This window comes from Mesocricetus auratus, unplaced genomic scaffold (genome assembly GCF_017639785.1).
Source record: "Mesocricetus auratus isolate SY011 unplaced genomic scaffold, BCM_Maur_2.0 Super-Scaffold_100013, whole genome shotgun sequence".
Lineage (NCBI taxonomy): Eukaryota > Metazoa > Chordata > Mammalia > Rodentia > Cricetidae > Mesocricetus > Mesocricetus auratus.
In genome coordinates, this window is record NW_024429196.1 from 55349496 (window position 1) to 55376773 (window position 27278).

A 27278-nucleotide genomic window follows, 5' to 3' on the forward strand; every position below is an offset into this window, starting at 1 on the left:
AAACGGAGTATCTATATCTGCAAGGAGTGGTGCATGAAATCTGGGGGACATGTGTTCCTTCTGTCCCAAAGACCACAGGAAACTGAGGGAGAGAGAATGGCCAAGAAATGGGTGACTCCATGTTGACCAGAGTCCCTCACACCCCACAGAATTGCTGCAATCCAGGTGATGGGAAAGCCTGGCCACCTTCCTTTATAGGATGCTATGAGAACACAAGGAAATGAAAGGCAACATTTGCATTTCACCCCATTATACCATCTAAACTGCAGTCTCAAAAAGAAAAGGAGTTAACAGTGAATGCTGAGCTATGAACTTGACATATTCTCATTTTTTTTCTCAAAAATTCTCTTGTGAATTATGTTGTAGGGCTAACTGCACCCCTGGAGTCTTAGAGTTAGTCGATTTTGTGCAGTAAAATTTTAAGATTTAATTGGAAAAATGAAAATGATCCATAAGGCTGGGGAGATCACTCAATCCATAAAGCACATGTTTTGATACCCATGTGAGCATCTGAGTTTGAATCCAGAACTCACATAAAGCTGGGTATAGTAATGTAATCCCAGAGATCCTACAGCAAGATGGGAGGTGGAGCCGGGAATCCCTGCGAGCTTGAGGACCAGACAGACTGACATACACTGTGGTTAGGAACAAAGAGACTCTGTCTCATAGAAGGTGAGGACTGGCACCTGAGGCTGTCCTCTGACCTTTACAAGTGTTATTGCATGTATGTATGCTTATACACAAACATTCACGCACATACAAAGGGAGACTGATGAGACAGACAGACAGACAGACAGATCTTCAATTATTATCTTTCCTATTTACCAGAGAGGAAAAGGACTGAGGTTCTCACAACAGTTTACCTCGATCAGAAGGGCAAATGAACAGGGAGTGACTGCCTGGTGCAATGAGGACGGCATCCTTGCTGTTTTGTGCTGCTGTCATCCACCCTCAGGGGCAGAGAAGCCCTTCTGGCTAATGTTACAGTTTGGCGCTTTTGACCCCAGGTCAAAGGAGGTACAAGGGTAGTGGGGTATTGATCCCAGCTGGAAATTTTCCACTATGGGCAAATTTAGGAATGTTAGAGTAAGAGGTGTGCTGGAGGCGGTCAGGAAGGGTGGGAGTAAGGGGTGGAAGCCAAGGGGCCACAACCTGAACTAGGTGCTGCTTCTTAGGCATCTCTTCCTTTGATCTGCCTATGGGGAGAGTGTAATGCCAAGGATTCTGGTACCCTCAGGTCTGGCCATTTCCAAACTTTTGGAGCATCCAGTGTTGAGGCCAAGGGTGATAGCTATAGCAGTGCAATTCGGAAAAGACTATCTGTATCAGCAGTTGCCGAGGAAAGAACCTGGCCTAGACAGAGAAAGAAGGGGCCATTTGTCATTGCTCTGACATCTGCCCAGGAATCTTTGGGGTACGTGATTGTCTATGCTCCATGGCAGGATCCAGAGACTTCGAGAGAGCAACTCACTCCTTCCTCTACCGAGCTGGCTCCAGGTGGTCTGAATAGAGCTTAGGAGGGAAGGCAAGAAGATCAAGCACAAGCCACACAAAGGCCAAGAAGGTAGCTCGCACCTTTAATCCCAGCACTCCGGAGACTGAGGCAGGTGGATCTCTGTGAGTTCAAGGCCAGCCTGGTCTACAGAGTGAGTCAAAACAATACAGAGAAACCCTGTCTCAAAAAAACAGACAAAAAGAAAAGAAAAGAAAAGAAAAAGGCCAAGAAGGACGGTAAGGGCTTTTGTCTAGGTGCATCCAAGCTTCTGGGGAGGAGGGCTGGTGGCTGCTAGGAAGCCACCTAGGTAGTTAGAGGCAGGCATTCCTTAAAGGAGGGACTAGCTCACCTGGCAACAAGCAGGAAGTGCAGATTAGGCGGCACCATCCCCAATGCTCTGAGTGTAAACTCCTGCAGGAAAATCCATGAGTGGGGGCTGACAAGCTATCCAGGCAAGCCTGAGCCACATGGGCCAAGTGTTCTGCTTCTGAGAACCGCCATAAGATCCTACCCTGCCTTTCCATGCCACACGGAGGAACCCATGGGCTTCCCCACCCCAGGCTTCAATGGCCTCCCAAGAAGGAAGTGACTAACACACCCCATGAAACACACATCACTTGTAAGTGAACTATGAGCTCCAAGACAGCGTAAGTGGGTTCCGGAGCCAGCCTGGGAAACCAACATTCCCTGATGTTTCTAGAAGAAAAATGTAATAATAAGTAACTTCCTAATGCCAGGAGGGCAGATTTGGCCTTAAACACAAGTTACAGCTTTGCCACGAACAATGCATGTACATTCTATTTTCCCAGCTCCATTTAAACATTCTGGGAGAGGCAGCACCTATACCAATTCATCTCCCAGCCACACCTCACCTGTACAGTTTTTGGCCTGGCATATTCTTGGCAAGTACTAAGCTGCCTGACCCAGGCTCCTGCCTGGGAGAAGCACCAGCTGCCATTTCTTTCATTCAGTCAACTTTTAACTACTTTCACATCTCCACCGAGACTCCCCATTGAGGAGTTTACTCAAGGTTAAAGGATGCAAAAGAGTACATTGCACTTATACTAAATGGCCAGGAGACCGGAGCCTTTAATACAAACATCCAAGGAGACAGAGAAAATAGCTGGTACCGTTGCCAACTCAGTCACCTGAGCAATTACTACACCCGACCCGGGACAGCCACGACCCAATTTAGTTGCCACCTAATAAGTTGTTCAGTAGTCACCTCAACATGACCCCTATCAATTAACAATGCCAGAGTGGAAAATTATTAGGACTTGGAGGAAGACTGAACCACTCACACTGCCAATACGGAAAGGAAGCCCAGTTGGCATCAATAAGCTCTGTGGGTACTCACCCACCCTGGGGGCGGGGCAGGGAATCCAGGACAAGGTGGCCACCTGTGCCCTACAGCTTCCTCAGTTGGATATAAACCTGAGTCAACAAGCGCAGCACCTAAGAATACCCAGCATGCTTAGCAAGATAAGGGTTACTCATGCTTAAGGATCCACCTACACCAACTCCCTCGCCATCCTGAGGCCCACCCTGAGGCACATTCCATTGGGCTTGGGTGATGGGGGAGGCAGGTAGGGTGGATGTGAGGTGAGGGGTGGAAATGAGGGAAATCTAAGGAGCTAACTCTCTTGTTTATCTTCTAAGAAAAAATGTACCGGGCACATTAAGTGCGTCCTCACACAGGGTTATCTTTTAAAAAATCCACCGAAGAATGAGGAAGCTTTGTAATCACCTGGCTCTTAAATTTGTTCTCATTGCTATAGATAAGATCATGGCAATTGGTTACTCAGGAAGTTAAACTATGTTTTTAAGATTTAAAGATAAAATCCTCTGACTAGAGCAGTAAAAGTCTAAGGCCAGGACTAATGCAGTTACAAGACTAAAAACATCACTTCTGGACCCTCACAGAGGTTTCAAATGTGGTTTAGGGTCTGCTAATCATATCCACACAACAAAAACTCTCCATGCTACTTAATTCTGATCTCAGGGATAACTTGATAGAGAACAAGTGGTTGGGGTGGGTTGGGGAAAGTTCTGCAAGGCTGGTCAGATCTTGTAGGCGAATGGGCGGTCTTGGGACCTACAACTCAAAGAATGGTAGCTTTACAGAGCTTGAGCCTGGAGCAGTGGCTGGGACAGTGCCTTCCTAATCTCTAGGCTTCCAAATGAAACACTAGGCAGGCTGCATATAAGGGCTATGCTGGGAATCCTTCTGGAGTTCTGGTCTGTGCCCTAGGAATTTAAGAGACACTATTGCCCTGCATTCAATCCCTGTCTCCTGCAATACCCACAGCAGTGCCTGATACTTGCAAACTGAGCCCCTTCCTTAATTGATTTTCCTTGCAAGTTCCCAAGGAAGGTGTGGGCGGAACCCTGACTCTCCACAGACAGCACGGTCTGGCCTTAACTCCACCTCCTGGAAACCATCCCCTAGAGAACAATGCGGAACAGCTTCCTAATGAAGCAAGTTAACACTCCATCAGCAGGTTTAACAGGATCATAAAAGCTCCAGGCCACAGCCCATTCCACCATCCCACTCTCCCTTCTCTGCCACCATGCTCACTTCAGAAGCATCCTGCAATACCACAGGGAACTCTGGTCCCAGAGTTAGGGGCGAGAACAATGATTCCACACATCTCATGCCCTCGTTAGTTAATATGCGTTCTGTTCAAAAGCTTAATTAAAAAATTAAAAAAATTTAGTAGGCTGCTTTTGTAACCATAGATTTAAAGGACAGACTACAAGAAATAGAAGTTGTATCATTTTAAGGGAATTGTCAAATTTCTCAACTTATTAGAGAATAGTCATCAAGAAAACTAATTACATTTCTAAAGAAGATGGGAAAATGGGACATAGAGAAAACAACTTTCAGGAATAAGGGATTCTCTAGTGAAATGTGAAAGACTGGGAAAAGATGTGTTACTATCTGACTGTAGATATCTGCAATAAGAACTAATAGGAGAAATCACCTAGGGAAATGACGGGATGGGTCTAGAGAGATAGCTCAGTGGATACTAGCATTGACTGCTCTAGCAGAAAACCAGGGTTCAATTCCCAGCACCCATACAGCAGCTCACAATTGTCTGTAACTTCAGTTCTAGGAAACCCATTGCCTCTTCTGAGCTCCACAGACACCAGACATACAGGTGGTACACATACATACATACACACATAAACACATACACACATACATGCAAGTAAATACTCATACACATAAAATAAAAATAAATCTTTTTAAAAGACTAGTATATGTTTTTAATTTCATTGTTACTACTTCATTACTAACTTTAGGTAGTTAAAATTTCTATGCACCAAAAATATCATAAGCAAAATTATAGATAACCATATTTGTAAAACTATATTCACAAGTCTCACACTTAACTATCAGCTATTTTCCCCTGGTTTTATTTTTCTAGCAATATAGGCTAACATTCTACATAAAACTGTGTATGTACCCCCAGACAGTTGACAAAATATGGGGTATAAATCGGTTGGAAAATACTCAGGAAATGTTTGATTCTGCTAATGAAACTCCAAACTATCTCCGTGTGTGTGTGTGTGTGTGTGTGTGTGTGTGTGTGTGTGTGTGTGTGTGTGTGTGTTTATTTTTGGGAAGATGAAAGAGAGACAAAGATGTATAGAGCTGCCCAAGGTGTGGCAGCCGGCACCATTTTTTTTTTTCTAGAAGAAATTTGACAATATACAGCCCATTCCTTTAAGTAGCATGTATCCTTTGACCCAGAAAACCACACTTGGGGTAACATTTCCCAAGTAAATTATCAGAGATGTCCACAGAGGTCCCTATACAATGACATCACCAGTTGTAACTTACAAGGGCAAGACCCAAGTTCCTGAGAAAAGACCCCAGGGAACCTTGTGGCCAAAATTCTGCTTTCAAAAACTAATAACTAACAAAAACTTTCACTGTGTATTACAGTGTCAGAAAGAAAGGAAGTGAGGGCAAAACATTGGTGTGCACAGGGAAAAGAAGGCACCCCAAAGTATCAGGGTCAGAAGAAGGTCTGGGAGATGGCTGGCAGGCGAAGATGATTACTGCCAAGCCTGACTGCCCGAACTTGATTCCTGGGGCTCACATGGTGGAAGGATCTCCAATGGCCTCTGTTGTACATGCACTGAGTGCAAATGTACGTACACAACATACACACACAGCACATAGGCACAGAACACACATGCATACACCACACTCATGCACAGACACACAACATTTAAAAGAAAAGATGTGAGAATGGAATGGAAACTGAGTTTTATTTTCTAGTTTATACTAGTCTTGTGTTCCCTGAAGTTACCATGATTAACTGTGAACTACTATAAAATGGGAAGAAAAAGTGGTGATAAGGGTAAGATAAAAATCATTTTAAAAAACCCACACCAACAAAAGAATATATATTTTCTTCACCTTTTCAGGGATATATATTTTCATGCAATCTAAAATTAGAGGCAGAGGCTGAAGTTCAGTTGGCAGGATGCTTGGCAGGATGCTTGCCTGGCGTGCACTAAGCTTGATGTTCTATCCTGACAAGACAGAAAACCAGGTGTGGTGGGACATGTCTGTCATATCAGGTGAAGTCAGGAGAATCAGAAGTTCAAGGTCATCCTCAGGCTACACATGGTGTTCAAGACTAGCCTAGAACATATGAGACCCTATCCCAGTCAATAAGTAAATGAACAAATAATATGTTTAGAAGAAATTTGTTTTGAAAATGTTTGGTTGTCAACTAGATTTAAAAAAAATAATAGAGAAAATAGAGTCAGGTATAGTGGAACATGCCTGAAATCCCAACTACCCAATGGCTGAAGGAGAATGTTATCATGAAGCCAAGAGTTCAAGGATAGCCTGGGGTAATACACCATACTGATGTCTCAAAGATAGCAACCATTTTTTAAAGAAGTTTTGTAGCAGGGCATAGTGGTGCATTCCTTTAATCCCTGCACACGGGAGGCACAAACAGTGAATCTCTGTGAGTTCCAGGCTAGTCAAGGCTACAAGTGAGACCTTGTCTCCAAACAGGGTTGGGGAACTGGAGAGACAGGTCAGCTGTTAAGAGCACTGGCTGCTGTTTTAGAGGATCCAGGTTCAATTCCCAGCAATCACATTGCAGCTCACAACAATCTGTAACTCTAGTTCCAGGAGCTCTGACAACTTCTTCTGACCTCCACAGGTACCAGGCACACACGTGCTACACAGATATACATGCAGGCAAAATACTGATACACAGAAAATAAATTTATTGTTTGTTCTTGTAAAAGCAGCAGCTTGCAACAAACTTCATGCCTGATGTCAAGCCATGAAATTTACTTCTGTGGTATTTTTTGTTTTGTTTTTAATGAATGTAAGTTTTCCCAGAGTTTCATCTCTTAGGGTGGAGAACCACATGTGAGCTTGTTGACATTAGCAGACCACAGGGTTTTGCTAGCCACTGTGCCAGCTGCCTGTTCCCAGCCTAAGCACAGTCAGTTGAGATACAAGGAAATATGTCAGGGCAATACCACAAAGAAGACAAGATGGCTTCTAATTTTAATGGTTTAAATGAAATAAAATCCCCAGCTGGGTTGCAGAAATGTAGAGAAATATGAGGTCATCACTTTACCCCTCCAAAATAACATTTCAGAACCTCCCAGGAACTGGTGTGTTATACACTACGGATGTGCTGTGCTATGCTGCTCTTAAAGCAGAAATAGGAATGGTAAGAACATACACACATATACACATGTGCACACAATAGCAGCACACACAGACATGTGAAGATTAGTCACATAAGGACAAAAGAAATAGTCTCCACAAGCCAGACTGAAGGAGCGTGTGCGCTACAATTAGCTTCTGCACATGTAGGCAGCCAAGGCCACCATTTTTAGTATTTCTATTCTAGCAGTATATAGTCTTTTTTTCCCTCTTAACAGACTTCATCAAAATTCAGGATATACTGCCTAACTTGAAAAACCTCAAACTCTCTTCATTTTTGCCTCTAAACTCATCCTCCAGTTTCAGGAGGCCTGCTGTCAACAATAGCCAACACAAGTGCCAATTAGGGTTGGCATGCTAGTGAACTTCCTAAAATGACATCATCAGCATCCTTGCCAGGTACTGTGGGGAATTTTTTTATTGTCGTTGTTTAAGTTTTGTCTCTGGTTTTTGTTAATTGCTACTGTAATTGCTTTTTACTTTTCCCCTTTAACCTACTGCCAAAACAAACAAACAAACAAATAACTACGGCTTGTTGGAGAAAATAATAGAAAGAATGAACAGCAAGCTTGTACCCCCTCCTAGAAAACCCCCACTCCGGTTTTCTTTTCTTTCTTTTTTTCCTTTTTCAGAAGACCACACCAGAGCCATAGCATTAAAGCTAGTTAGGGTTCTTAAACTTTCTGTAGCTCTGTTTATGAGTAACAGCGTAATTTTCACTCCATCCAAACCCAGGCCATGCTTCACCTCTTTCTCTAAATGGCATTCCTGGGGGTATTCTCTCTTTGGAGCAACAGAAGAACAGGAGGGATGCTTCATTTACCAAAGCTGGGGCTTCCTTACTTTTCACCGGACTGGATCGTTTCTCACAGGGCTGGAGATGGAGGCTTTCCAGCAAGGGTTACAAGGGAGACAGAAAAATGATCACCTGGTTCCACTCTGACTTCAGCTGATGAAGGATTATTCTGGAAAAACAATCCAGGAAGTCACTTTATCTTTGCCATAGAAATACTGTGTGGTGGCTCTAAGTGGAGGTCTGTGCTGTGGAACAGTCCTATTTTCTTGACAACCCCTATGCCATTTGGGGGGAGTTCAACAGATATCCACAAGGTAGCAGAAACTGCTAATAAGCAATGCCTTCTATTAACCAAACTTTGACAAATCTTGCCCTGATCTTTGATGTGTGTTTTAATAATGACCATCGCCTCTAAGAGGGAAAGGGAAATAAGAGTCAACTCTATAAAGAGACCAGAGAAGGAGGGGCGGGCAAGAACCCAGCTGTAAGCCTCAAGACAAATCAGATATGCACACTAATTTATCCTAAGTAACAAACACTGCTCACTTGAGAAACTCAAACCAATGTCCTGTTTAGCTTAGAGGGCCTCTCCTAGTGTGACACAGTACATGAACAAAATTGGTCTGCCACATTAATGTTTAAGCACACCCACTCACTTAGGAAAAGAGCTAAGTGTGGGAAACCCTCAGCCTCATGAGAACTTAGAGGGGGAAGGACTGGCTTAACATGGCTCTGTGAAGTTCCCTCTATAGTCGACTCAGCACACCTCCTATTCGAAGGCCTGAACTCCAAGTCCTGTTACTGAGTCGTGTTCTATACCCCATCAGCTCTGCAAAGCCTTAGGACCCTTCATAGAACTGCTCTCCTATGTACCACCCGACTCTTTCCATCCCTGACATGCCCGGCCCAGCACCTACTTGAAAGACTAAGATTCCTCTCCCCACTGGGGGATAGAAGCATGACTCAGTGGCAGAAGGATTTTCAGTGTGCTAGACCCTGGGTTTCCTTCCCAGTACCATAAAAAGGTCCCTCCAACCAAGACCTATGTTCACCACAACCAGCCAAAGTATGCTAGACCTTCCCTATCGTTAACACTTTCTTCTTTCAGTGAGTTGATGACCTTTGCAAACAGAAGACTAAGAAACAGAAGTGTAAAATACAAATGCTGAGATTAACACAGATCCACATTCCTGTGAGGACAATCAACTCAGCTGAAGGTCTCTTTGTAGGCTAGATCAGGGTCCCTTCCCTGTGTTCCTAGGACATGGTGCATTCATGATAAATTCCTAGGTGACCACAGTGCACTACAAGTACCTATTTACAAGTCCTTTCACTCCTTTAGCAGCTAGAAAACTATAGCCTATGGGCCCAGCACACTTCTGTACCTATTTTTGTATAGCTTTGTTAGCACACAGCCACACTTCATCTATATATTTACTATACCTGCAAATACATTACAATAGCAACTTGAGCTGCTGTAAAGATGACAGTATGCCCTCCCCATGCCCACAAATAAAAATGTTTACTATTTGATTTTTATAGCACCATCATCAAAACTTTAAGTTTGGGTGTTTTTGTGACTGTTTCCCAAAAGTTTTAACTGAGGAAGGAAGAGTCATCTAGAATGTGGGTGATATCATTCCATGGATTGTGGGGTAGCAGACTGGAAATGGAAAAAAAAAGAGAGAACGTGAGCTTAGCACTAGCCCCCCCCCCTGCTTCCTGGCTGTGGGTACCATGTGATCAGTCCCCTCGTGCTCCTGCCATGACAGAGCACAACTTCAAACATTAGCCACAAGAAAGCTTTCCTCCCCGGAGTATCTTCTTATCAGTATTTTGTCACAGCAAGTAGAGAAGGAACTAATGCAGAAATATCTTTTCCTTTTCTGAGACTGGGTCTCTACAAGGGGCCTACACAGGCCTCTAATTCCAGCCTTGTCATGGTACCCTGCATTGTAAGTGTGAGGCACCGTTTTGTCTTATTTCTCTGTGCTTACTGATTAAGCTAAGGACTTGGAACAAGGGAGGAAGGAGGGCATTGTCCTGGAGAACTCCTACTCCCAGAAACCAGAGGGCTCCCCACATGTGTTGTGCTTGCTGAGCTATGAAGTTTATCTGCCTAATCCTTTACTTCTTCATGATTTCTTCAAACATACTTTATTTAAATAATATATGATAGTATGTGAAACGTATGGCAGAATGTAGTTTTGAAACCTTATACTCAATTGTTCACTATGAGTGGTTTTCTCCCAGGGAAAGATATTACCGTTTTATTATTAAAATTGATTGAGAAATAGGCACATGGAAAATTTATTTTTAAAAATAGAGAAGTCCCTTTTAAAAGAACAAATCTATTTCACAAATTAAGTGCTCTTCCTGGGTACTCTGCCAGCTACTTTGACAAGGCTGTCACTCACTCATCGACACAGACCTCTTACATGGGCACTGTCATCCATGGGGGTTGAGAATGGTGTTTGAGTGTAACCATCAGGCTTAGAGCAGGGACTCACAGTGACAGCACAGATTTCTGAGTCCGATGAACAGGCATCTCCATTCCAGTTCTGCCCCATGACAGCTGTGTGACCCTGGACAAGGAATTGACCCTTGTGCAAGTTCTGTTTCAACATGGTTGTTGTGAGGGTCAAGAGCAATGTTGGGGGTGTGCCAGGGCAGTGACTGGCACATGCTGGTACTTTCTATTGTATTGTCGGCCTGCTGAGCAGTCCTCAGGGTTCGCTGACTGTTGGTGAGTAACACTTGAGTCTGAAAGCAATACAGCAACTGCCAAAAAGGTTTTCATTTACTCAGTAAGTCACGTTGGGCTGGTCCGATTATGGAGTACTTTACTATTCTATAGCGTGTCTGCACAGCCAGCACTGGGTAGAAGAGAGGAGCTGTGAGGATAGGAAAGGCCATGTGTGAGCACACTGTTACATGGTAGTCTCCAGTTTTCAAGCCCTCCTAGATCTCCAGAGTACGATGCCCTTTACTTTGACTTTCCCAGCAGCATCCTAGGAATTGCAACTCAGCCCTGCTTAGCACTTCCTGGAATCAGCCCCTAAGCATACCATCTCACTGACCTTGAGCAAACGGTGGCAAGATGGCTCTCAAAAGCTGGCATGTTAGACTCTAACGGGTGCTAACCCCACCACACACACCTTGCTACAAACACTGATGAACTGGCAGTGTGACAGCAGAAGGTGACCAAGCAGTTTGGCTCCTCTTGGGCCAGCCAGGCTTCATTCAGCTGGGGCTCAACCCTTCAGACACAGCCCTTGGGTCCAAAGAGACAAGGGCATGGCTGCACTCCATGTAGACACTGGTGAGAACAGGTCCCTGGCTGTGTGGGTGCCTCTGGCATTCTGGAGACAAGTTAATTAAGAAATGGTTGTCCAAGATGTCTTCTCAAATCAAAGCTGAAGGCATTGGCAAGCTGACGGCAGGAAGCCTTCCTGAAGAGTGCTGCTGGCCACGAGTGATCGGTTCTTTGATGGATGGGCAGGGGTTGGGGAAATGCAGTATGCAGAAGAAAACTCACATCTTCTCAGAGCATCCTTCATAAGCCAAGGTTGTTGCAGAGTTGCCCACACATGGTTCTACACCATAATCTTGCAACCTGTACTCTTGGGAGGCTTCAACCCGTCCCACCTGCCTCAGGTAACAGGCCTGGGATGAGTAGATCCAGTGGGGATCTCCTGTTGGAACTGGGGCTAGGATTCTGTGATGTTCTGGAGATAGCTGCAATATTGCATTTAGTGAGTGGCATTTGTGGGGTCTGTGGCATGGTTGGTCTTAACAAACCAGGACACTGGAGTTCCTTCCTTCTCAGTCTTTCCAAAGTAAGGGTCTCCATCTCCTATGGAATAGTCAACAGAGTGCAGCCCTGCCAAAGTGGGGCAAGGGACAATCAAGCTAGCCCATGTAGCATTTCCCCAAGTCAAATCAGAAGCAAAAGACAAGATGAACAAGTAAACTGACTGATCCCTGGGGCTGGTAAAATGGTTCAGTGGGTAAAAGTCCTTACTGTAAGAACCTGACGATCTGAATCTGACCCACAGAACCCATACAAAGGTAGAAGCACAGAACTGCTCTGTGTCTGCCGGTGGACATCCACTCACATACATCATTCACACACATACCATTCACACACACCCCACACTCACATACATCATTCCCATACACACCATTCATACCCACACACCCACTCACATACATCATTCACAAACACACACACATACATACATCATTCACATACACACACAATTCACACACACTCCACACTCACATATATCATTTACACACACACCATTCATACCCACACACCCACTCACATACATCATTCACATACACACCATTCACACACACACCCACTCACATACATCATTCACAAACACACACCATTCACACACACACTCACATATATCATTCACACACACACACACAGGCATGCACACACACATGAACACACCACCACCACCACCACTTGTTGTAGTACCAACAACAACAACAAATAATAAAAAATGATTTTTGAAGTGAAGGATCCATAAAGGGAGCCTTTTGTGTTCCCTGTATTTATGGCCCCGGTTCCATTAACAGATGATGTGTTTGCTGGAGACATCAGAGGGCATCGGTAGATGGTCATTAAGTAAGAGAATCAGGCTAGCCATGGAGCTCATATGCAAGACCCTGAGTTTACACTCTAGCAACAGAATACAAAAAACAAACAAAAAAGAACAAGGAGGAGAGAGGATCAATGACTGATACTAATTATTTTTGAAATAATTTTCAGAAATGTTCAGTTAAAGAAAGTTAAGCTGATGTCTCCTTTGCAGGACCTTCTCACCGCCTCTGAAATGTCAATATGAATCCTGAAAGGGGAGTTGTGCTCTGTGTGGCACATTTTCCAAACTTATTTGGAAACTCTCACCTCTATCCACACTTTCAAGTGCAGATGGTTGGACTATAGAACACGAGAGATGCTTACATGCATATTCTGCTTGCCCTTTGTAATCTAATAAACACACCGATAATTCTAACACATGGAAATGCTACCTGTAAGGCTGGGGTGCAGCAATCCCATTGCCCCTCACAGCCCACCTGAGGGGTGGAGAGGGAGTTAATGTATGCTGAAGCATAAGCAAAGGAATACTTCACACCTCCCATCAGAGAAAGTGCAAACAGCATTGCTTTATCTTCTCAGGGGGCTATCACTACTAACTGGTTAGGACATGGGCAAATATTAAACACCCTTAGGAAGTGACCCGCAAAAGGTCAGTCATAGCAGAAAGCAGTCAACTGTGAAAGTCAAGTCTAACTGCCCGGCACACGTGCCCGTCTGTCAGGAAAACCATTCAACCTGCCAAGGTTCACTGGTGGCTCTGTGCTGTGCAAGCAGCTTTTTATATGACCTTAGCCTCTCCGAACTCATCTTGCTACCTAAAACAAAAAACAAAAAACAAAAACAAAAACAAAAAAACCCCTGTGTGGCACTAAGTTCTATCCGCTCATGTGTTTAGAGTACCAGTCTCAATAGCTCAAGTGCCCATCCCTGGAGTCATGGGTAAAGTGTGGTATACACATGAGATCTAATTATCATTCATCCTGAAAAGGGAAAGAGAACCTGACACAGGCTACCACATAGGGGGCCCTGAGGACACGGTGCTCAGTGTAGTTAGTTGTCTCGGACGGAGGACACTTACTGTATGATTTGACTCACTCAAGGTCCCTAGAGGACCCAGTGCATAAATGCAGAGCATATGGGCTGACCAGAGCTGGAACAGAGACACAGGAAGTCAGAAGTAGAAGGGTGCAGATGGCTAGTCTGGAGAGATGAAGAGGCCCTGGGATCAGAAAGTGGCAATTTCTGCGCAATGTAAATGTATTTCACACCAAGGAAGCTTGCGATTCAAAAGCAGCTAAGATGAAAAAAAGTTACATTATATATATTAAATACAGACGTGCAGTACTTTGAGACCCTTGGCAGACAGCCCTGGAGCAGTCCCTGCCTTCAAGCCTATCTTCAGCCTTGTTTGCCCCTTCCTGAGACATGTTTGAGATCCAGCCCTTGAAGTCCAGCATTTGCCATCACTGACAGGCCACCAGAAAGCCATTTGCTGTCAGCAAGTGTCCTTTTCCCCCAAGCTTGTCTGTGGAGGACAAAGTAGAGATGCCTTGCCCACCAGCAGAACGAGTGCCTGGCCTCGGGGAACAAACACGTCTTTTCCACTTTGAAGAGCATGTTCCAATCCTGAGCAGTTTTCTATGACTGCTCAGTGAGACGTGGGTAGCGAGTTGCAAACCCCAGCATGTGCTCAGCGTGCTCAGGGCCCTGGGCGTAACGCACATCACAAAATGAAGACAAATTAAACCGTTTTATGTTGATCTTTTGATAGATGCTGCTATTGTTAGAAATAGCCCAGTCAAGGATTCCAGCCTTTGAAGAGGACCAAATTCCTGGCCCTGCTCCTCCAGATATCCTTACCTCCATGCTGTCAGGAGGGCTGCTGTTTGGCCACCTTGGAAGTAAGCAAGGCAGAATTTGTAGTTACTGGTCACCTGTCATCTGTCTTTCCTCTTGGGCATCATCATTTTAGCAGCCACTAGGCTGAGAGCATCACTCAGAATATTTGGGGGCTCCACCTCTAATGGTTATCATATTGGAAGAGCACCATCAGCTACCTAACCTGCTTTGTAAGGAGCATAGCCCCAGTTAGGGTGACATGCTTACACAGCACACACAAGTTTCCTGAAAACACTCAGACTGATTCACAAACTGGAGCAGCGTGAACAGCCTGGAGAACAGCCCAGCTTCTCGGATATCCCAGTCAAATGGGATGCCCACGTACCCTCACAGCTCTCCTCAAGGGTATTAACTGGGAGAGGAATTGGAAAGGCGCTGGTTTCTCTCACCAACTCATGCTTGGAAGTACTTCCTTGGCCCCTCTTGGACTTATTAGGAAAGGGAGAAAGTGGGTTCCTGCAGGGAAGATTCACCAAAGAAGTCTAGTCCGTTGCTCACTGGAATTCCCCTACAAACAGGACTCTATCTATCTAGCCCTTTGCATTTTATAGTGGGCTGCATAAGAGGAGGCAGGACATCTTCTTTGTTGTCTGGGGTTTTGCCCAAGGATGTTATCAACCCCCAGGTGTTTGTCCTCACATGGTCATCTTCACAGAAGGATGAAACAGCTACAAAGAGAAGGGATGCCTCTCTCATATGCCATCAACATAGGATAAAACTCAACCCTGAGTCGCCCTGAGGTTACACAGGGTAGCTGCTTATCAGTTTCACTTCTCAGTGTGGCGGCTTTTCTCCACCCACAGGACACCATCAGTTCTCAGGGCCCCTCCATCAGCCCTGGGGGGTGAGGCCTGGAAGAAATAGGATCATAGTTGTCAGGATCAAGGAGCCACATCTCTTGGAGGTGCCCTCCCTTCCCCCACAGCCCCTTCTCATCCCTTCAGTGTCCTCTGAAAAGGAGAGACAAAGAAGGAACTTTGCCTGACTCAGAAAGTCAAGGTGTTCCACAGCTGGCCTGATTCTGCCAATCAACTTGAACTGAAGAACGGGGGGAAATAACGGACACGACGTGTGGGAAAGGAGAGCACTGCTCACAGTGTTGCGGTAGTCGCACAAGTCTACGGTGCTGAGCAAGCAAACGCACGTGAGCAAGTGCGGAGAAATGCACAGCATGGAAGACGTGTAGTGGGGTAGGCAAGCCTTCATCAGAGTTCCTCACTCTTGGGTCAGCAATATTAAAACAAACAACCAAACAAAAGAACACGGCCTCTCGGGAAACTAGAATGGGGCCTATGAGAGGGGAAACAGGGACTTTAAGGGCAGGAGTGTATAGTGCAAATGTGACATGAAAGTGTGAGAATGTCGGGGATGGAAAGGTTTGAGTAGGCATGGAAGTGGGGACAAGGAGATGGGGAAAGATGGGTAGAGTCAACCAAAACTTTGCATATGAAATTCTATAAGAAAGCCTGCTCTTCAGCAAATGGATGGGACTAGAAGGAAACCACCCTAAGGTAACCTAGCCACAAAAAGACAAACATGGTATGTACTCACTCATATATGGATTTTAGACATAGAGCAAAGGATTATCAGTCTAAAATCCACACCACCAGAGAACTAGAAAACAAGGAGGACCCTAAGAGAGACATACCCCCTGGAGAAGGGGAAAGAGACAAGATCTACTGAGCAAATTGGGAGCACGGGGAAAGGGGAGAGGGAGTTAGGAGAAAGAGAAGGGGAGAAGAGGCTGGAGAGGAGGACATGAGGGAGCAGGAAGATTGAGTCAGGGGAAGAATAGAGGAGAGCTAGAAAAGAGATACCATAATAGAGGGAGCCATGATAGGTTTAAAGAGAAATCTGGCACTAGGGAAATGTCCAGAGATCTACAAGGTTGACACCAACTAACAATCTAAGCAATAGTGGCGAGGCTACCTTAAATGCCCTTTCCGGAGAATGAGATTGATGACTACCTTATATGCCATCCTAGAGTCTTCATCCAGTAGCTGATGGAGGCAGAAGCAGACACCCACAGCTAAACACTGAGCTGAACTCCTGGAATTCAGTTGCAGAGAGGGAGAAGTGATGAGCAAAGAGATCAAGACCAGGTTGGAGAGACACACAGAAACAGCTGACCTGAACAAGGGGGAGCTCATGGGCCCCAGACTGATAGCTGGGAAGTCATCATAGGACCAACCCAGACCTCCTGAATGTGGATGTCAGTTAGGAGGCCTAGGCAAACTATGGGGCCTCTAGTAGTGGATCAGTATTAATTCCTAGGGATGGACTTTGGGAACACATTCCACATAGAGGGATACTCTCTCAGCCTAGACACACAGGGGAAGGCCTAGGACCTCCAAATGATATGAAAGACTTTGAAAATCCCCCATGGAAGGTCTCACCCTCCCTGGGGAGCAGACAGGGAATGGGATAGGGGGCTGGTGGGGGACAGGGAGGAGGCGGGAGAGGGAACTGGGATTGACATGTAAAAGAAACTTGTTTCTAATTTAAATTTTTTAAAAAAGGAAAAATAACCTGTTCTTCATGGAAATTTAAAAAAATAAAATAAAATCCTGTTTGAAAGGAGGTATCCTGTGTGAATGGATAAAATAGATTCCAGAAGCCATGAGTTATCAAGTGAAAATCCACAAGTCTTTCTATGCGTTGTTGGTAAGGGAGGTCCCTACTGTTGAAAACACCATATGCTATCGTTCCAGGACACAGAGAAATCAAACCAGGACTGAGCTAGAAGTTCCCTCTCTTTTAGCCAGCTTTCATAGTGCCAGAAGGTGTCACGCAGGCTACTTGGTGGAAAAATCAATACTTTTACTCAGCTGTGAACACTGTGAGTGGCAATACCAGCCTGCCAGGCAAAATGTACCCATTGGTACAATAGTGGCATGGCTGTACAAGGGTAACTGATGCTTTTCCAGTTGGATTGCAAGCCTTCTTCACAGGAGGTATCTCACACCAGGTATTGTAAGCCTGTTTGGAGGGAAGCTATTGTTGACATTTTCCTTGATGGCTATGTTATGCCTATCAAATTGCCTTCTAAATATAACCTCTGCCTTAGTGTGGAAATGAATCCCTCATAGACCAAGTGGTAAAGGCCTGGTCTCTGTCTATGGTGCTGCAGGGAGATAACAAGTCCACTAGGAGGTGAGCCTTGAAGGGGATATAAGAGCCCCAGCTCTTTTTCTTCTTCTGACCCAGTTTCTAAGCCCCATGAGGAAAGTCTTCCTCTACCACACTCCATCCTCCACAGCATGCTGCCTTATTGAGGCCCAGAAGCAAAGGGCCAACTGGCTGTAGAAGGACACCTCCAAGACAGTAAATCAAAACACACCTTTCTTCTTGCGCTGATTAGCTCAGGTGTTGTGTTTCACTAAAGGTTGGTTGACACACCTTCACCTGTTAAGTGGGATTTGTTCTGGCTTCCTCCAAAACTACTTCTGGAAATGAGATTCATCACCAGCGTGGAGTCCTGCCTTCTTCACTACCCCTCCCTCTGACCACTCTTCAAAGACTCTGCCTAAAATGAACTAGAGTCACAGATAGAATAAGAAGGCAAGTGAGAAACCAATTACATAGGCAAGGATCTTATGGGACTTGTCAGAAAATTATTAAAAATAAATCTATGAAAGTGAAGTAATAACTAAACAAAAACTATCCAACCTGGAGTACAGGGTGAAGGCTCACCATGCAGTTGAGCTGCAGAGACCAGCAAACTGTAAATAGAGCCGTACAAAAAAAAGCATCTCTTTTTGCATGTCAGATCCCTTCTGGTGGCTGCCATCAGCTTCTGAGGATCAGCCAGACCGGTGTCCCATACCAGCACATGGTGAGGTCTCACATTAGTGCTTTACTAGCAGTACCAGGAGTGCCAGGCACACTCAGACAAGGATATAATACCCACTCAAAGGACATACGTGAGTGGGCAGACTCTAGAGTGAGCAGCTAAGGAGGGCCAGGGAGCTTGGGCCTGGGGACCTGGATGGTGGCTACAAGAGCCACTTAGACTTCAGTCTTGGTTAACAGATGGCACACTGTCAGAACAGTCCAAGAATGGAGTCATGTAAGGAGAATTCTGAGTGCTTGTGAGAAAACTCCAAGAAAATAAGACAAGAGTCTTATGACCTCAGTTTCTCCAAAACATGGAATTGTTCTTGGAATGTGCTTTTGTGCTCCTCCCAGGTGTAGCAGAGAGGAGTGAGTTTGCTACAAATTATTCATCACAACAGGCTTTTCTTATTTGTTTATGTGCCTCTGTGGAAAAACATGGTTTTTATTTGTTTGTTTTTTGTCATATGCAGCTTGTCTGCCACATGCTGCTTGCCCTTGTGATTGGACACTTTCCTCATGTGACTTTTCTTAACACTCAGAGTATAGGCTGCCTGATGCTCTGAATAAAGTTGGCTATTGCATGAGACTTTAGTCCTTATTTATTGGCTCCATTCTCCCAGGTTCCACCACTTCTAGAGCAGAGACAACATACTTCCTTGAAGAAGTGACAAGTATGGTTGTTAATCTCCAGCCCAGGTGAGAGGTATTATGCTAGGGCCACTAAGGCTTACTGCCTGGCACTGAGGAAGGAAGTGGACCTCTGTCTATTGCTGAGCATATGTCCCCAATGCTAATGAATAGCCCTGGCCTCCAGTGTTCTACGTCTGTGTCCTGTGGGAGAGCTCTCTTTTCCTGCTGCCTGAAACACCAGGAGACCACCTCCCCGGGAGTTAATTATGGAGAAGGCATGTCTGAATTAGAGACATTTTGCACACAAATACCCTTTATTTCCAATTAAATGTTTCCTTTTCTGGTAACCTTTATTCTAAGGAGAAGTGCAAAGCTCCAGTTTTCAAGAGGGGCTGGAGATGGTCCCTAACTGCATTCTAAATACTTATTCTTACACCCACAGGTTAAGTGTGTTTCTTACCCCTCATCAAAGAAACATGTCTTTGCAACAGATGGAGACCAATACAGAAAACTACAACCAATCAAAATGCTGAGAACAAGAAACTGTGATGCCCAACCCTAACAGATACATCTACAACACAACTACTGTGCCTAAGGCTCAGGGATCATTGCAGAAGAGAAGATAGAAGATTGAAGAGGCATAGAAACAGGAATTTTACTGTAAGAATGTGTCTCCTAGAAATGGCAGGGCAGCTACACCTATGAAATCTCATCAGCATGGCTGCTTAGGCAGGACCTGATCAAGGCATGGTAACACGGAGAGAGGAAATTAATGAGACCTCAATACCTAGTGGCCAGTCCTGAAATCATATACATACAATACATACAAGTTACATTATACTACTAATGGTTGTATTTATTATTTAGGTGTGTGTGTGTGTGAGAGAGAGAGAGAGAGAGACAGAGACAGAGACAGAGACAGAGAGACAGAGAGAGAGAGAGCACATGCATGTGTGGTGTGTGTAACAACAACTAAAAAGATGTCATGAATTTGAGAGAGAGCAAGTGAAAGGATGAATGGGAAGAGTCAGAGAGAGTGAATGAATGGGGGAGGGGGAATGATGTAATAATAATTTCAAAAATATTCTTGAAAAGTAGAAAGAAAAAAGAGGGACTGGAGATAGAACTCAGTGGTGTGCACCTAGCATGCATAAGGCCCTGGGATTGATTCTCAATCCTTCATGCACACCAAAAAAAGAAAAAAGAAAAAAGAAAAAAAAGAGTCTTGGTCGTTAGTAACCTCCATTTGTGCAGAAATACAACATGTAAACGCCGTGTTCCCAGGTATGCTGCTGGCTGTAAACATGCCTGAACTTTATTAGCACTGAGGAACTGCAGGAGATGCCAGTGTGATCCCTCCTTCCTCCCTAGATTCTCACTTGCACAGCAGAGGAGCCCAGGTCACAGAGCCGATTCTCCACAGCAGGGACATCTGCTGGGTGTGGTCAGAAAATACCCATCCACCCTCATATCAGCCTAAGCCAGACTTTCTACACTGGGGCATCAGGGCTGGATCTAGATCTGTAGGATGAGCAGCAGCCCTGGCCTCTACCAGCTAGATGCCAATAGCAGCCATATGTCCTCCTTACACCTAGGTGTGACAACCAAATAAAGAGAATAAAAGTCCCTAAGGGGAATCATCCAAGGAGCATCTTTAAACCACAGATGTCTTGGGGATTTCCCAAAGCTTACCAATAAGCCTAGGTCCTTCTAAGAAAAGGCAGTGTGACACCAAGTTCTGAAAAACACCAACTCACAATGATGATGCCATTCAGACCCCAGCCCTCATGGCTTCAGATATCCAGTGGCTTTTTAAGATGAGTTGAACTTCTCTTCATCATCAATAGTTCCACGGATTCACACTTGGGGTTTGAGATGGCCTGTATGTGGGCTATATTATAATTAAAGCATGTGCTCTCACTCAGATGGGAGCCATTTCCCCTTACTGGCCTCCTTACTGGTGCCACTCAGCATGTCCCAGAGCGGAGGATCCACAGTGCAGTGGGGTATGGGACAGGACTGTTGGACTAGGGAGGCAAGCAGTACTGAGGGAGGTAGGGGGTGCCATGGAGGGGTAGGTTCGGGGTTTCAAAAACATGGTATTTATTACCTTGGAAACAGATTAGCAGCTGGTACACAGGTTTGGGTGGGGACAGAAGCATGAAAGCCAGCCAGGGACTGTGAAAGTCTAGCCAGCAGCAAGAACTGCTCAGCTACAATGTGGATACTAAGTGATGAGATTTGGAGCAAAAGAGAAAAATAAGATCACAGAGCCCAAAAGAGTCCGGCACATAACAAGTCTAGGGCTTCAGATCTGACCCGTATGGGGCTGCTCTATTCAGAACTGAGCTGGTATTCCAGGGTTGTGCTCGAAACTGTACCCCTAGAACCAGTATGTTCAGAATGGGACAATGTTTAGTGACAGGGCCCTCAATGAGGTAGCTGGTCTCTAATCCAATATGACTGGTGCCTTTCCAAGAGGAAGGATTGGGGGAGGTGACTCAGTGGTAGGGTACAGGTTTGGTACACCAGAGGCTCTGGGTTCCATCCCAGCACAGAAAAAGAGGAAGAGACCAGGACAGGGACACACAGGGCTTAGGTGGTGACTAGAAAGGAAAGCCAACCACTTGCAAGTGGAGGCATGTGTCAGGAGAAACCAGACCTGTTTTGCTGTGATCTGAGTGGACCTCAGCAGGCACAGCTGAGAAAATTCATGTCCCCTGTTTTAAACTGCCCTGCCTGTGTTGTTGTGATGGCAGCTGTATGAGCTAATCCAGGGAGGCCAACTGAAGTCTGCCAGCAGTCCCATGAGTCCCGTCATTTGACTAGTCTGACAGTCATCTGCAGCAGCAGAGACCATAGAGTGGCCAGTGGGCACACTGAGCTTCACTGCCACCTCCCAGGGGGACATACATGCACAAGAAATGACACGTAGGCAGGGACAGAGCCACATGTAAGACAGAGGTTGCAGAGGGCATTTCAAAAGGTAGAGACTAATGTGAATATGATGGGAACAGCACTCGAGGGGACTGTGGGCAGAATCCTGGGGGAGAGGGGGGGGCATGAGGCTAGGACAAAGGCAGGCTTCTCTCCTCTGTGCCTCCCGTGTTATAAAATCTCCCTCTTCTGTCATTTTCCTGTTTACAAATTTCAAGAGACTCATTGTTTAGTGCAGGAGAGGGAACCGAATTCCTACCTAGAGACAAACTCCAGGCCCAAAGAGGGTGGAGTCCCATATCTACATCCAGGCTGAGCCCCCCTCCCCCGTCCATGTCCCCTCTCAGCTATCACCAGCTCCTTGGCAGAGGAAGTTCTGTCTCCATTCGTAGTCAAAACAGACATCCTTCTCCTGGGCATCAGATACGGCACATCCGGCCAGGGCCTTCCTGCCTCCTTTGCACCTCTGGAAACCTTCTGGGCTCCTAGGCTTCAATATGTCCTCTTACCTGGGCACCACATCCACCTTCCAAGCTGTGCCCACCTCTGCACCTCTAAGCCTCAGGTCCTGACCCCGCTCTCTATCTGGATCCTCACATTACAGATGTATCGACCTCTGCATGAACTCCTTCTCCAGGTATGCCACCATCTACGACACCTCCCCGTGGTGACATTCTGAGACAAAGACCAGAAGCAGGCCCTACACAGGGCCAGAAAATTGCCTGTGAGACGGAAAATGAGAGGGATTGTACTAGTTGTCTTCAACAGCACACACTCAAGTTCCCAATCGTGGTTTGCAATGACTCAATGAGAAGGTGCAGCTCAAGGTGTCAGTCATGGATGAGAGCCTAAACAAAATAGGGTGTATCGTAAATATAGCACAATTCACCTTTAGAAAGATTCTGACACATGCTACAACACAGGTGAACCTTGGGAACATCTTCAGCAACATATGACAGTTGTATGGGGACATATATGCCTCCATTCACATGAAATACCTAGAAAGTCAAGATCACAGAAAAAAGAAAGTAGAATTGTGGCCACTGGTAGCTGGAGGTTGAAGGATGAGAAGTGACTGTTTAAATGGGGACAAGGCTGTAACTGAGACCATGAAAGGGACAGACTGGGAGAGGCTACGCACAAGTGTGTGAACAAACACAGCGACACCAAGCATTCTTTTCTTCCCCCCTCCCTCCCCCGACACCAAACATTCTCAACAACGGTCAATTTTGTGATTTATATTATCAAATTTTTAAAAATTGAAGCAAGTTTTTTAAAAACACATGGCAACAACTTTGTGTTCGCCCCACATTCTATGTGTACACAGTAAGTGACAAAAAAGGGCGCTCAATTTGTGAAGTGTCTTTCGAGCACAGAGGCGGCTTGTAATCTAATCTGGGAGGAAACAGTATGAAGTACAAATTATGAGGCTGAAAGTATAAACCATAATTCAGCATGACCTCTGGGAGCCTCTCTGACATCCTCTCCTTACTAAAAAATGACAACTAGAAGTAAAATATGACCACTAGCGCGTAGGATCATACAAACGCTGCCTCTTTTCTCCAGTTCAAAGAGAAAAGTCTGATAAACACTTCACTAGCAGTGCTATGACTTAACACTCTCTGCCACACATCCCTATGACTCAGCTCTTTGGTTTTCAGTCCAGATAAGTGAACCGACAGCCTGACTCCTGGAGCCACACTCTGCAGCGTGAGCGCTGGCTCCCTGGCTCCTCCATGATGTACAACCCGGCCACTGGAGACCTGAAACACACCTGCTCATGGCTTTGTGACACAGCTTCTTGGCAAACTCTCCCAAAATGAGTTTGGCATTTCACCAAAAGAAATGTGGAAAAAGATGTGAAATACAACAAGGTGGGGGCAGGAAATGATTGAATATAAACCAGTAAGTTAAAAATGAGACAGACAGACTAGGAAAACCCCGAGGTGCAGTGCCTGCTTAGCTTTGTAGCAGTGACATCTGTGGTGGGAACGTGGTCCGTCAGTCTCATGACCACCACCCTTCACAGAAGCACAGAGCCTGTTAGTCTCTGGTCACTTATGTGGAGGGAGCTATGCCACTGGGGACAGCCAGCCTTGAGTCTGATGAGCAAAGAAACGAACAAAACGACTAATTCCCACCACCCTAGTAAAAGGTCAATGAGTGCTGTGGCCAAAACCAATGACCTTGAAAAAACTGCCCAGGGTGAGACTCTAGGTAAAGTGTCCTGTACAAAAACTCTCACTGCTTTCCACCTAGCCCTGCAGTGGGCAACTGTCACCATGGATACTTCTCAAATTCCATTCTTGATCGTCTTGTTCCCCAGGACAGCTCAGTCAGATATTAGAGTGTGCTGAACTCACTATGCACCACATGGCATTCATCTCCCCGTGTCTTCTCTGATCCTGTGAGCCTCGAGCCCTGTGGCTAGTGACCTGCTTAGTTCTCAGATTAGAATTCTACCTACCAGCCAACCAACCACGAGAGAATCCTTGGTGGCCCGACTGCTACACCACTCTGGGTGCAGGATTCCCATGTACAGGGTACACCCAGCTCTCCAGGGAGACACCTCCCCTTCTATGCTCCGGTGAGATAAATTGCCCTTTCAGGTATGACCCTATCACCTCATCCATCTCAGGGCTTCTATTGGCAGCCAGGTACCTCCTGTTTGCCAGGTGGAGGGGTGGAGCATGGCTTCCCAGGTGTTCTGTCCTCTCACTGCCAGGAGGTAAGGCAGCAGGTACTCCGCCCTGCCAATGAGGAAGCTGGGAAAAACAATCTAGATTTGATAAGCTGGTCCCAAGCTGGAGCTCTGACAGTGCCAACCACACCCGCCATCTGAGGAAATGCTCCCTCACGTTTCACCATGCCATGTTTAAGGGGCTCACTGGGGCGTGTATGATAAGAGTTTGTGGGTCAAAGACCTCCAGTGGGGAGGCAAACAGACTGCATTCTGGGTAAGTGTTACCATCGCTGGGAGGAGTCAGTCAGATGATGCTGACTCGAAGGATGAACAGGGACCTGTGGGCTGAAGACTGAAGGGAAGGGTATTCAGGTTAGTGGAACAGCTTGAGGACGAACTGAGGCCAGCTGGGACCTAGAGAGGTCCCACACAAAAAAACAGGTAGAGCTCAGGTCAAAAAAGCCAGGCAGTCTATGTAGCGATGACAGGGAGCCCTGACAGTCTGGCATCTCAGTGTCTCTGTGTCTGCCGTTTCAAAGGAAGCATGATGAAGTCAAGTTAGGGGTCTACAAAGGCCAAGGGGGCAGAGGTTAGAGAAATTTGCCCAGAGACAAAAACCTACCCCCATAGAGCCACAATATAGCACACCTCAACTTCACAGCAACCCAAATATGTGCTCAGGGGCATTCTTAGACCACAAAAGATCATCTGCTAGGTTACAAGAGGCAGTGGGTGATAAGAACTGGATATAGCAATTGCCCCTCAGCTCCATTTTATGTAAACTAAAGTCTCTGGACAAGAAGGTCCTACTGATTCGACACCCCACACCCAATGTGACCTCTGTCTAGCCTAGGGGTGCTGGGAAAGTGGACAGTGGGTGCATAATGTTTTCCAAATCTGCTTTCAGCCTTGTAGAAATGCAATTAGCGCACTCCCATTTTTAGCAGGAGAGCCAATGAAATACTAGGCTGTTCCTAAGGACCAGCATTTCCTATCCAAGCCCAGGGAGGGGCAGTCAGGGCCTCTTCTACTATGGGCTGCTCAATGTCTGGCTTGGACTCAGAGCTCCGGTGTGCTATCCCACCGCTCCATCTCAGACTCTCCTTCCACCCAGCGCCTTTCGGTAGCATACACATACCAGGTCCCCCAGGGACCCTACAGGCTGCCTTCCTCATGAACAATCCACAGCAGCTGCAATGTGGGGCCCAGGTCCTCTGCACCCCACCTTCCTGTCAGTCTTTCTTTCTCCCATGTCCATGTCATCGCCTCTCTGACTGAGCTCACATCCCTTCTAGACTGTGCTGTCTTCTGCACACCTAGCTGGCACAGCCCAGTACACGCCGCATATCAAACCATCAAATCTCGATGCTGCCAGTGACAGAGAACATTTTAAAAACATGAACTTTCATCCCCTCGTATCGCCAACTCTGATCAATACTCTGATGGTATTCCCTTTGCTCTGGGATTACAGGAGAAGTTCTTAACATGGGTTATGAGCCCTGGTCCTTGTCCTGTTCCCACACCAATGACAGGCAGTCTCAGGTTCCTGTATGCCACATGGCCCTTGCAAACGCTGTCAGACCTCTGGGGAACTCAGCTGTTCTTTTCTGCCTCTCTCCCCATATACAACCCTCACTCCATCTCAGATACATCAGCCCCTGTAGGTCAGGTTTCTTTGTTCTGGCTTCTCATTCCCCTTTCTTTCTATACACTTACCTCAGTTTGAAATTAAAAGGCTACGGCTCGACCAGTTAGGATGTGCTTCCCTCATTAGCCTTCCAGGCCCACGAAAGTTGAGCTATTTTCTCCCAGCACTGTATCCTCAGCACATGACATGATGACAGAATCAGAACACGCACACGTAAAAAGGAGGGAAAAAGGAAAGACTGGGGGAGGGAGCAAGCTTGCACTTATTTCTGTGACAGATGCTTAAGGACTGTCTTTCTGAAGAAAACAGCAATCCCTGGTCTGTGATGCTTGCCAGTTTCCATGGTGGAAACACCTAAACACCCCTGGAAGACCCACCTGGAGTCACCAACAATATGTTACTCAATATGAAGATGGACATAGATGCCCACAGCGGCTCTGGTATACCAACCAATGGCAATGCCAGGAACAGCACTCAGAAAATCTAATGTGCTTATAAACGACACCAACTCTTTGACTCAGCTCTGCCTTGGATCAAAGGCCAAAATGAATCACTACTTGCAAAAACTGTTAAGGACAGAAAAAGAGCTTGAAGTGACTTCTACTAAATAACGCCACCCCAAACTATTCAGAACAAGATGATGGAAGAGGAGAGAGGGTCCTACAGCCCTGGAGAGTGTTGTATTCCCTGAGGGAGGGTGTCAGAACTCTCCAGAGCTCTGGCCTCTGCACTGCTGAATCGAGGGTAAGAAGCAAGTATGCACAAAATGTGGGTTCTATTCCTGTGTTAGCATTTCTAGAAATGTACCATAAAAACAAAAGAGTTGCAATACCAAACTGAAGAGGAAACGAAATTATAAAAATAATAGAAGAAAACCCAGAATTCCCCCCAAATCATCCAGGACAATGGAAATCATAAACCTACTAATCCAAAACTCAGAAGCCATGGAAGGAAAGACTAAGTCACTTGACTCTATCCAAACCAAGCTGTGTGTACAACAAGCAGCACAAGCAGAA

The 27278-nt window shown here is 45.8% G+C and overlaps 1 protein-coding gene across 10 annotated transcripts in view; it reads right to left on the bottom strand.

Annotated features, from left to right (window-relative positions):
- Slc22a23 (solute carrier family 22 member 23) overlaps positions 1-27278 on the bottom strand; it is a 155465-nt gene that overhangs the window by 120936 nt on the left and 7251 nt on the right. Inside the window, exon 2 of one of the 10 annotated variants that reach the window (XM_040755804.1) lies at positions 12570-15378. The exons of the other annotated variants lie outside the window; for them this stretch is intronic. Coding sequence (XP_040611738.1) covers positions 15295-15378 — 84 coding nt within the window. The 3' untranslated portion in view covers positions 12570-15294. Of the gene's footprint in view, positions 1-12569; positions 15379-27278 lie in introns of those variants that run through there. 10 annotated transcript variants of the gene reach the window in all.